At 45.1% G+C, this 12,414-nt stretch overlaps 1 protein-coding gene across 1 annotated transcript in view; it reads left to right on the top strand.

Moving 5' to 3' along the window:
• Positions 1–12,414, top strand: part of LOC106606718 (cytohesin-3) — a 75,931-nt gene that overhangs the window by 53,980 nt on the left and 9,537 nt on the right. Inside the window, exons 2-9 of the mRNA XM_045715505.2 lie at positions 3,082–3,164; positions 3,385–3,449; positions 4,312–4,378; positions 4,713–4,831; positions 5,716–5,796; positions 6,101–6,213; positions 7,106–7,254; positions 8,997–9,108. Coding sequence (XP_045571461.1) covers positions 3,082–3,164; positions 3,385–3,449; positions 4,312–4,378; positions 4,713–4,831; positions 5,716–5,796; positions 6,101–6,213; positions 7,106–7,254; positions 8,997–9,108 — 789 coding nt within the window. The remainder of the gene's footprint in view (positions 1–3,081; positions 3,165–3,384; positions 3,450–4,311; positions 4,379–4,712; positions 4,832–5,715; positions 5,797–6,100; positions 6,214–7,105; positions 7,255–8,996; positions 9,109–12,414) is intronic.

A 12,414-nucleotide genomic window follows, 5' to 3' on the forward strand; every position in this document is an offset into this window, starting at 1 on the left:
TCTCTGTATCTACTCTATTTATTTCTCCCCTCTCCCCTCTCTCTGTATCTACTCTATTTATTTCTCCTCTCTCTGTATCTACTCTATTTATTTCTCCTCTCTCTCTGTATCTACTCTATTTATTTCTCCCCTCTCTCTGTATCTACTCTATTTATTTCTCCCCTCTCTCTGTATCTACTCTATTTATTTCTCTTTTCTCTCTGTATCTACTCTATTTATTTCTCCTCTCTCTGTATCTACTCTATTTATTTCTCCTCTCTCTGTATCTACTCTATTTATTTCTCCTCTCTCTGTATCTACTCTATTTATTTCTCCTCTCTCTGTATCTACTCTATTTATTTCTCCTCTCTCTGTATCTACTCTATTTATTTCTCCTCTCTCTGTATCTACTCTATTTATTTCTCCTCTCTCTGTATCTACTCTATTTATTTCTCCCCTCTCTCTCTGTATCTACTCTATTTATTTCTCCCCTCTCTGTATCTACTCTATTTATTTCTCCCCTCTCTGTATCTACTCTATTTATTTCTCCTCTCTCTGTATCTACTCTATTTATTTCTCCCCTCTCTCTGTATCTACTCTATTTATTTCTCCCCTCTCTCTGTATCTACTCTATTTATTTCTCCCCTCTCTCTGCATCTACTCTATTTATTTCTCCCCTCTCTCTGTATCTACTCTATTTATTTCTCCTCTCTCTGTATCTACTCTATTTATTTCTCCTCTCTCTGTATCTACTCTATTTATTTCTCCTCTCTCTGTATCTACTCTATTTGTTTCTCCTCTCTCTCTGTATCTACTCTATTTATTTCTCCCTCTCTCTCTGTATCTACTCTATTTATTTCCCCTCTCTCTGTATCTACTCTATTTATTTCTCCTCTCTCTCTGTATCTACTCTCTCTCTTTTCTCCCCTCTCTCTGTATCTACTCTATTTATTTCTCCTCTCTCTGTATCTACTCTTTATTTCTCCCCTCTCTCTGTATCTACTCTATTTATTTCTCCCCTCTCCCCTCTTTCTGTATCTACTCTATTTATTTCTCCTCTCTCTGTATCTACTCTATTTATTTCTCCTCTCTCTCTGTATCTACTCTATTTATTTCTCCCCTCTCTCTCTATATCTACTCTATTTATTTCTCTCCTCTCTCTGTATCTACTCTATTTATTTCTCCCCCCTCTCTGTATGTACTCTATTTATTTCTCCCCCCTCTCTGTATCTACTCTATTTATTTCTCCCCTCTCGCTACACGGAGTGGACAAATCATTAGGAACACCTTCCTAATATTGAGTTGAAGTGTAGATGAAGGGGAGAAGACATGTTAAAGAAGAATGAGACATGGGTTGTGTATGTGTGCCATTCAGAGGGTAAATGCGCAAGACAAAATATTTCAGTGCCTTTGAAGAGGGTATGGTAGTAGGTGCCAGGCGCACTGGTTTGAGTGTGTCAAGAACTGCAATGCTGCTGGGTTTTTCATGCTCAACAGTTTCCTGTGTGTATCAAGAATGGTCCACCACCCAAAGGACATCCAGCCAACTTGAAACAACTGTCTGAAGCATTGGAGTCAACATGGGCCAGCATCCTAGTGGAACGTTTTCAACACCTTGTAGAGTCCATGCCCCTGATGAATTGAGGCTGTTCTGAGGGCAAAATGGTTTGTACACTCAGTGTACTCTCCCTCTCCTTTCATCTAGCTCTCTGTTTCATTTATGTAGAAGTCAGTCAGAGGCTTTGAGTGGGTCCACTCGGCCGTGAGAGAAAACGATCACCACTTCTGAGATCCTTTTCCTCTGTCTACCATCTGCGTTTGGCTCTGATGGACTGCTCGTCCGTGATAAGAAGCCACCGAGAGTCGAGTACCACGATGCCATCCCATCCCGACTTGATGGTCCGTGGTATCTCTGTCTTTTTGTCTTTACGGAGAGAGAAAAAAAGACAAGTCAATAGCTATTGACAATGGAAGGAGAGAAGAGAAAAAATCTGAATCGTAAAGCTGCTTAGCTCTATGAATCAGCCCCCCCCCCCCCGACTCTCCTCCCCCCTCCACTCCAAGCCATAGGATGGATAGAGAGAGAGAGAGCTGGCGAGGCAAATGCGCGGCGTAGAAAAGCACAATCTGCCACGGCTCTTGATGTGAGAATGACCTACTTCCTGTGAGCCTGAGCATGCCTGCCTCTGCCTGCTTTCTAACAGGTAGTAAGAGCGGCGGTGTGTGATAGGAGGAGGAGGTGGTGAGGAGGACGTCCTCAGAGAGAGGTCTGGGGAGGAAGGTTGATGTATGTGCTGCTGGTAAACTGAGGGATAAGCAGGAGGGACTGGGGAGACTCCTTATTGAATAGAACACGTGGAAATGTCAGTCTGTATGATTTACCACTGGGTGCTCAGTTCACATACAGTATAGTCAAACACGTATATTATAGTGTGTGTGTGTGTGTGTGTGTGTGTGTGTGTGTGTGTGTGTGTGTGTGTGTGTGTGTGTGTGTGTGTGTGTGTGTGTGTGTGTGTGTGTGTGTGTGTGTGTGTGTGTGTGTGTGTGTGTGTGTGTGTGTGTGTGTGTGTGTGTGTGTGTGAGAAGGGGGTTAGCATTTGGCCCAGATATCTCAGTGGTACTAATTACCTCAAATGAGGAAGCAGACTATCTGAGAACTAATATTGGACGATGCACGTTTTAGCAGATGTTCAGCGCTGGTGTGTGTGTGCTTACCTGCTTTAGTGTGTGTGTGTGGTGGTGGGGGGTCCAAGGTCCTGGGCGGTTTGGTTGTAATTTATGGAGGAGTTTTCCTTTTGCCAGAGAGGAAGTCAAGAGCTCTCAGAAGTTCCAGTATACTGCTAGAGAATGATGTGTTGATTTAGGAGTAGGTGGAACTGGAATGTGTCCCTAACAACAGATCCAGGATCAGATGTTTTTCCATCCTCCTAATGGTTAGGTTTAGCATTGGGGTACACTTATCTGATCCTAGATCTGTGGTTCATCAGCCTTGTGTGTTGATTTACAGCACACTAGCTATCACATCTTAATCCATGGAAGTGTCTGACTATGTGTGTAAGTGATTGTATGTTAATTCCACACTTACATCTCTCTCTTTCACAGTACCTGAAGACCTTTCCTTGGAAGAGAGAGATGAGCTGTCAAACATACGACGCAGGAAAAAAGAGCTACTGGATGACATTGAGGTGAGTCAAGAAAATGAAAAGAAATGTCAAGATTTCATATTTTTTATAAAGATATCACTCACCCTTGATATGATATGACTTTATGTGGGTGGCTAAAATGTTACTTTGACTCTAACCACTTACATTGAGTCTGTTTGTTGATTTCCAATGCTCTGCTAAAACAACCCCAGTTCAGATGTCAATTGAACCCAGCTAATTCTCCCTGTAATCCTGTTGGCAGCGGTTGAAGTTTGAGATTGCAGAGGTGATGACTGAGATCGAGCAGCTAACCTGCGTGGGGGAGAGGTGCGTAACCCCCCATCCCCCGCCCCCCCCCACCCCCCACCCCCATCCTAGCTGCTGTTCCCTTCTCCTCTCCAAGTCGTCCAGCCACACACCTTTCCCAGTGTGGGTTAATAATCCATCTTTGTTTGTGGAGCTGAGCCGTCCCTCTGCCAAACAGTTGCTAAACGCCCCACAACCGCTCCTATTCAGGGACTGACAACTGATTGGCTGTTCAGCGCTCGTTGGTGATGAGGTGGAGAGAGCGTGTGTTAGTGTGGATTTAGCCTTTGTGTGTCTCAGGTGCAGCTGGGGAATGGTTCAAGCTATTCTGGGAACACAGGGAGAACACAGTATGCACACATGCAATAATGCAAACACACACACACACACACACACACACACACACACACACACACACACACACACACACACGAACACACAAAGAAAAAGGCATACGGTTTTCATTCATTTTTCATTAGACTGAGTTTGAGTTAGATTGAGTTTCTCCTGCTAATCAGTTAGTTCAGTTAGTAGGTGCAACAACCTACATGGTTGATGTTACAGTCCAAATGGAAAGATAAGTCTAAGATCATTGTTTTTAGAGGATCATTACATTCTCATGTTCATAGCTGACTTGGAACAGTAATAACTGAATCCAGCTGAATTTGTCCTGAACCCAGCCCTATGTAAACTAACAGCCCTATGTAAACTAACAGTGTCAACTCACTAACTCACCACAATACCGTTCAGTATCCTGGATAAATACTGTACAAAGTAGACAAATGTGACAGTTGACCTGGTGAACAAATACAGGCGTCAGTTGTTGATAATGCCACACCTGTTCTAGAGGGCTGATGGATCTCTCTGCTCTGTCCAATCACAGTAAAACAACACAAAGAAATAAACAGATCGCCATGGGAAGGAAGAAATTCAACATGGACCCCAAAAAGGTTTGTCTAAAGTCCATGCAATCCATGCTAAAGACATTATTACCCCACTTGCATGGATGTTAATCTGGTGTTAGACGTTTTTATTGAATGCTTTCTGATTTCTATAAAAACAGATCGAAACTTAGATGTAGAACAATGTAGAACAGGTTACACTATAAACCATGGCCATCAAAGATGTTATCTGGTTGTGTTATCTGTATTAATGACTTATTGTAATGCCTCCTAGCTCTCCTTCAAGTCAAAACAGATAACCGTGTGTGTGTGTGTATATGTATGTATGTGTGTTTGTCTGTGTGTAGCTTGGAGTGCTAACCAAACTGTGTGTGTCTTCCAGGGGATCCAGTTTCTGTTGGAGAACGACCTTCTCCAGCACACTCCTGAGGACGTATCCCAGTTCCTCTACAAAGGAGAGGGCCTCAACAAAACTGTCATAGGGGACTACTTAGGAGAGAGGTAACAAACACACTGCTCTTACCTCCTCTGTTTTCATCTCTCTCTCTCTCTCTCTCTCTCTCTCTCTCTCTCTCTCTCTCTCTCTCTCTCTCTCTCTCTCTCTCTCTCTCTCTCTCTCTCTCTCTCTCTCTCTCTCTCTCCCCTCTCTCTCTGTCTCTCTCTCTGTCTCTCTCTCTCTCTCTGTCTCTCTCTCTCTCTCTCTGTCTCTCTCCCCCTCTTTCTCTCTTTCTCCCTCTCTCAGCATCTCACTCGCTCCCTTCTCTCTCTCTCTCCCTCCCTCTCTCTTTCCTACACTCTGTCCATCTCTCAGGGAGATTTCTCCCTCTGTGCGTGTATAAGCCCAGTCATAAAGCCTCGGGAAATGGATTGTCTGTCTCTACGGAGCACAGCGGCGACAGTAGACAAGGGGCCATGCCAGTAAAACAGAGATCTGCTCTGCCTGGCTACATGTGTTTCATATCTGCGACACGTGGGCCACCTCGCAGGGATGTGACTGTCAAAACAGCCTGTGTAGCAAACAGACAGAGCAGAGTCTGAGGCTGGGATAAATCGTTTTCTTTTGAAAAGGCCCTTAAGAAAGCAACAACATATTGTATGTTAACAAGTTGGTTGTATGCACAAACAAATAGCAATTTATCACGACCCGCAATCTTATCATATTGTATAATGGTCTGATAGAGACATAATCTAGAGAAGAGGTGGAGTTGGGTTTAAAAAAGGCCTCTCCCCTAACAGACATTTCAGTTCCTATAGGGATTGAAAGACACTTTACCTGTAATAGTTCTGTTTTTGGAAGTGCTAGACTGATCTGGACTAACACTGAATAGCAGCCATTTCCTGAGCTGAATCTGAGAACCTGACACACTGTTCCTCAACTCTCCCAGGGACGACTTCAACCTCAAGGTGTTGCAGGCCTTCGTAGACCTTCATGAGTTTGCAGATCTCAACCTCGTACAGGCTTTACGGTGAGCTGTTTCTGCATATTACTGTACTAAGATTCCCAGCTTTTCATCACATTTAAAAAAATGTATCTAGTAGTATTTATTATTGATAATGTGCAGTCAGTACACTTCATGATGATGTCCTGCTTTCAAGACACTTTTGGAGCCTCTGTTTTCTTTCTCGTTGGTTTTCCTGTGTTCTCACTTTCTCTCCTCACATCTATGTTTCTGTCCCTCTCTCCCTCCCTCTCCCTCTCTCTCTCCTTTGCTCTGTCTTTCTCACTCTCTCTCTCTCCCTCGCTCTCTCTCTTTCTCTATGCTGGTGTAGACAGTTTCTGTGGAGTTTCAGACTGCCTGGTGAGGCTCAGAAGATCGATCGTATGATGGAGGCCTTCGCTTCGCGGTACTGCTCCTGCAACCCCGGTGTCTTCCAATCCACAGGTCCCCCCCCCCCCCCCCCCCCCCCCCCCCCACACACACACACACACACACACACACACACACACACACACACACACACACACACACACACACACACACACACACACATTGGACGGACCCTGTCATAAAGAGCAGCACCAGACCACCCCTGCCATAGATCAATGCGTCAGTCTCCCTGTCTCTCTACTTTATAGCAGACCTGTCTTTTAGGTATAAATTCTAAGGACGTGGCTCCACTCCAGAACTATCTGGTCCTAAAACCAGTCTTTGTTGTATAGTAAATGTTTTACATGTTGTACCTCTTTAGATGGAGTGGAGTCGCTCTATAAAAGGAGTGGAGTCCCCTACCATCATCTCTGTCCCCTACCATCATCTCTGTCCCCTACCATCATCTCTGTCCCTTACCATCATAAATGTCATGTTCTATCCAAGGTCCTGCTCAGAATTTTCAGATATAAATCTATTGTGTAGAACAAACATAATTGTGTCTGTCATGTACCATAAGGGATCATGTCAGGTCTATATAGTAATTTCTATCCTCAATGTTCTGTCCCTCTCCCCTACATCTTCCTAAACAACCAGGGGCCTGTTACAGAACATTCATATAGAAATGTATTGTCTAGAACATATATGATATTGTGTCATGTCAGCTCTATGTTCTATCTGCAGTGTTGTGTCCCCTGTTCCTGTAACCAGTGGTGGGTTGATGAATGATATGTGGTCTTGGCCTCATGAATATGGATGTGTTGCAGTGGTGACACGCCGACTTAGCTTTGCTGCTTCTGCTGCGTCCCTCTGGGGACTGGTGCTCTGACACACACCAGGTTAAAACGGCCAGGGGTTATAGAACACACACACACTTCACACCTCCTCTCTCTGCTGTCCTCCCCAGACACATGTTATGTCCTGTCCTTTGCCATCATCATGTTGAATACCAGCCTCCACAACCCCAACGTCAGAGACAAGCCCCCCGTAGAGAGATTCATCTCCATGAACAGAGGCATCAACGAGGGAGGAGACCTGCCAGAGGATCTACTCAGGGTGAGAGGGTGTGTTTGGTGTGTGGAGTGGGGGGGTTGGATATGGTTGATGAGTGTGTGTTTGGTGTGTGGAGTGAGGGGGTTGGATATGGTTGATGAGTGTGTGTGTGGTGTGTGGGGGGTTGGATATGGTTGATGAGTGTATGTTTGGTGTGTGGTGTGGGGGGGTTGGATATGGTTGATGAGTGTGTGTTTGGTGTGTGGAGTGGGGGGGTTGGATATGGTTGATGAGTGTGTGTTTGGTGTGTGGTGTGGGGGGGTTGGATATGGTTGATGAGTGTATGTTTGGTGTGTGGTGTGGGGGTGTTGGATATGGTTGATGAGTGTGTGTTTGGTGTGTGGAGTGGGGGGGTTGGATATGGTTGATGAGTGTGTGTTTGGTGTGTGGTGTGGGGGGGTTGGATATGGTTGATGAGTGTATGTTTGGTGTGTGGAGTGGGGGGGTTGGATATGGTTGATGAGTGTATGTTTGGTGTGTGGAGTGGGGGGGTTGGATGTGGTTGATGAGTGTGTGTTTGGTGTGTGGAGTGGGGGGGTTGGATATGGTTGATGAGTGTATGTTTGGTGTGTGGAGTGGGGGGGTTGGATATGGTTGATGAGTGTGTGTTTGGTGTGTGGAGTGGGGGGGTTGGATATGGTTGATGAGTGTGTGTTTGGTGTGTGGAGTGGGGGGGTTGGATATGGTTGATGAGTGTGTGTTTGGTGTGTGGAGTGGGGGGGTTGGATGTGGTTGATGAGTGTATGTTTGGTGTGTGGTGTGGGGGGGTTGGATATGGTTGATGAGTGTGTTTGGTGTGTGGTGTGGGGGGTGTTGGATATGGTTGATGAGTGTGTGTTTGGTGTGTGGAGTGGGGGGGTTGGATATGGTTGATGAGTGTATGTTTGGTGTGTGGAGTGGGGGGGTTGGATGTGGTTGATGAGTGTGTGTTTGTGTTTGTCCTACGTCACGTAGAAGCTTTACTCTCTTCTATCAAGGGTGATACTGTAGCAAAATGCTAGCTCATCTAATGTGCTGTTCTTTCAGGCCAGTAATGCTAATAATGAACATTATTATCTAACAAGCTCAGAGAGATAATCACACAGACTTCAGCTCCACCGCAGTTCAAAAGGGCACACACATAACACTTGTTGCAGTTGGCTTGTTGTTCCTTTCTCTCCCAACAGTTCTCAAAGTTGTAACTCAGATTGTCAAATGTGTCCCAGTATTTAACACCCACTCAGCCCCTACGAATGAGCACACCCTCCAACACTTTCCTTTTCTAACAACTCCTTCATAGAATCTTGTTCCGTCATGTTTTATGCACCTGATTTAGTTATGGACTGGGATGGCTGTTAGAAGATGCAGGAAGTGGCTGTTCAAGTGTTATGAGCTGAACACTAATGCTTTCCGCCGCCTTTTTCACCATTATTCTCTCTCTCTCTTTCTCTCTCTCTCTCTTTCTATCCATCTCTCTCTCTCTTTCTATCCATCTCTCTCTCTCTCTCTCTCTCTCTCTCTCTCTCTCTCTTTCTCTCTCTCTCTCTCTCTCTCTCTCTCTTTCTATCCATCTCTCTCTCTCTATCTCTCTCTTTCTATCCATCTCTCTCTCTCTCTCTCTCTCTCTCTCTCTCACTCTTTCTATCATCTCTCTCTCTCTCGCTCACTCTCTCTCTCTCTTTCTATCCATCTCTCTCTCTCCACACTCCCTCCTCATCCCTCTCTCTCTCCATCACTCCCTCCTCATCCCTCTCTCTCCTCTCCAGAATCTCTATGAGAGCATTAAGAGTGAACCCTTTAAGATCCCAGAGGATGATGGGAACGACCTGACTCACACGTTCTTCAACCCAGACAGAGAGGGATGGCTGCTCAAACTGGGTTAGTAGAGATGAGAATGTAGTCCCTTACTAAGAATGCCTGCATCACACCCACCTATCTGTTCCAATGTCTCCACTAGCATACTACTTATAATGAAGCAATGTATTGGAGATGCATTCTAAGTGCTATGCTATTGCTATGCATTGTTTCTGGTTCCTCTTACACCATTCTCTTGCTATGAACCAGTACATTATTTCACTGGCTGACCCTTGCAGCTAAGATGCAGATGTTGCTGTAGACTGTAATGTTGCAGTCTCTCAAGCAATGTGTTTTGCTGCATGACTCACGTCTTGTTGGTACAATATGAACAAGGTTCAGTGTTCAGGGTTCTCACACAGTGGGCTGTTATCTGTAGTGTCGTCTATTTTAAACCTCCAGATTCAAGGTTTTCACGATGTTCAAGATTCAGGAATAAATATTTCACAATCTTTGGCCAGTTTAAAGGATATTCGAGCAGGATTTTATGTAAATGGTTGTATGTTAATGTTGAAGTTGAAAGAATCACCATGGTAAATCACCATGATAAGGTGCATTTGAGGTCACAACTGTTAGTAACATTACACTGTATGACCCAGAGACAGGTAGCAATGTCTCTCTACACACAGTCAAGCTGACCTGTTACCATGGTTACAGTATTAACCTGTTACCATGGTTGCAGCATTAATTGAGGGAGTGGTCATCATCAGCTCTCCCACAATGCATTGATCACAAAATAACCAGGGGCTGTGGAACTGACGGGTGTCATAGCAACACTCAAAGACAATCATTTTATTTGTTTATATTATACAGAGCTCTCTCCTTCCTAAATATAGTAGTGCAGTTTCCCACATTTTAACCCTCTTATCACATTTTTCTCTATTGTTTCTCTCCCATGTTTTTTATGTTTTATTTGTTTACATGGGTTTTTGATTGACATCCCTTGTCTCCCCTTCCTCCTCTCCAACATTATCTTGGTGTGATATCTTTAGAAATGTATTTGGGGTTTTCTGGTTGGCCAGCTGTAAGGTTACATACACATTATTTTCTGTTGTGCTTATTCTCTCTGACCTCTCACCTCTCTGTCCCTAACCTCCATCCCTCCGTCTCTCTTTTCATTCCCTTCTCCCATTACCTCCATCTCAACCCACTTTTCATTTCCTGTTTTTATTGCGTCCTCCAGTCCCTGACATGGAGTGTTTTGGACAGTTCCCTGTTTCAACAGCCGTTGTAACGTTGAAATCCAACTGCCATATTATGACTTGTTAGGGTTAAAGGCCAACTCAGTGCAGGTGGGCCAAGCCTTGTCACACACACACACACACACACACACACACACACACACACACACACACACACACACACACACACACACACACACACACACACACACACACACACACACACACACACACACACACACCACACACACACACACCCTGGCTCAGACATGCTGCACATTCCACTGGCTCTATGTAACGTCTCTGCAGTCTCATCAAACCCAGTATATATGTATGCAAATAGTCCCAGTGTGCCTTAAGACCTGTGAATTATTATATTATAGTGCTCTCTCTCCCCAGGCAATTTACAACTGGAGTTTTCGCTGTAATAATTCTAATTTGGCCCAGTACAAATAAACCCTGAAGGCTATGAACAAATTAGTCTCTTTTAGAGAGGATCACTCTGTACACTGTGGAAATTAAGAGAAAGGATTTTAAGCATTTTACCTCATGTAAATACGCCAGGCAAAACTCCCCAGAAAAGTCTATGAAAACAGCATGTATATGATTAATGACTTTTTAGCATGGATTTATTGACTAAAAGACAGAAAGGAAATGAGAGATTCAATTAAATGAATAAGACCAAAGATGGTGCTAAAAACTATCTGGTAGTACTTAGTGTGCATTACAAAAGTGTTTTTCCATGGACACTACTGCCCTAAGGGATGGTCAGTGATGAGCCCTGTAGGAATGTTGGGACAAAGCTCTCCCACAAGAACGTTGTTAGGACAAATCCCAGTCACACACACCCAGGAAACCACAGGATGCACAGTCAGCCTGCCACACCACATCCTATGACATGTCTCACCTGGAGGGCAAGAAAAACAACAAACTGAAAACAGGATCATTCCAGATATTCTCAGCTGTGGATTAATAACTATCAATTGTAGAAATAGAATGGATAGAAAGGAGATGCAAAAGACAACCATCACTTTGTGAAAGGCTGGTCATGGCTCACATCAACACCATTATCCCAGAAACCCTAGACCCACTCAATTTGCATACCGCCCAAACAGATCCACAGATGATGCAATCTCTATTGCACTCCACACTGCCCTTTCCCACCTGGACAAAAGGAACACCTATTTCAGAATGCTATTCATTGACTACAGCTCAGTGTTCAACACCACAGTACCCTCAAAGCTCATCACTAAGCTAAGGATCCTGGGACTAAACACCTCCCTCTGTAACTGGATCCTGGACTTCCTGACGGGCCGCCCCCAGGTGGTGAGGATAGGTAGCAACACATCTGCCACACTGATCCTCAACACAGGAGCCACTCAGGGGTGCGTGCTCATGTAACAGTATAGCTTCCATCGCTCTCCTCACCCTACCTGGGCTCGAACCAGGGACCCTCTGCACACATAAACAACAGCCACCCTCAAAGCATCGTTACCCATCGCTCCACAAAGGCCACAGCCCTTGCAGAGCAAGGGGAACAACTACTTCAAGGTCTCAGAGCGAGTGACGTCACCGATTGAAACACTATTAGCGCGCACCCCGCTAACTAGCTAGCCATTTCACCTCGGTTACACTCACCCCCCTTTTCACCTCCTCCTTTTCCGCAGCAACCAGTGATCCAGGTCAACAGCATCAATGTAACAGTTTTGCTTCCTCCCCTCTCCTCGCCCCGACCTGGGCTCGAACCAGGGACGCTCTGCACACATCAACAACAGCCACCCATGAAGCATCGTTACCCATCGCTCCACAAAAGCCGCGGCCCTTGCAGAGCAAGGGGAACAACTACTTCAAGGTCTCAGAGTGAGTGACGTCACCGATTGAAACGCTATTAGCGTGCACCCCGCTAACTAGCTAGCCATTTCACATCGGTTACACTCAGTCCCCTCCTGTACTCCCTGTTCACCCACGACTGCATGGCCAGGCACGACTCCAACACCATCATTAAGTTTGCAGATGACACAACAGTGGTAGGCCTGATCAACGACGAGACAGCCTATAGGGAGGAGGTCAGAGACCTGGCCGTGTGGTGCCAGAATAACAACCTATCCCTCAACGTAACCAAGACTAAGGAGATGATTGTAGACCACAG

This window comes from Salmo salar, chromosome 03, assembly GCF_965601325.2.
Source record: "Salmo salar chromosome 03, fSalSal1, whole genome shotgun sequence".
NCBI classification, from domain to species: domain Eukaryota; kingdom Metazoa; phylum Chordata; class Actinopteri; order Salmoniformes; family Salmonidae; genus Salmo; species Salmo salar.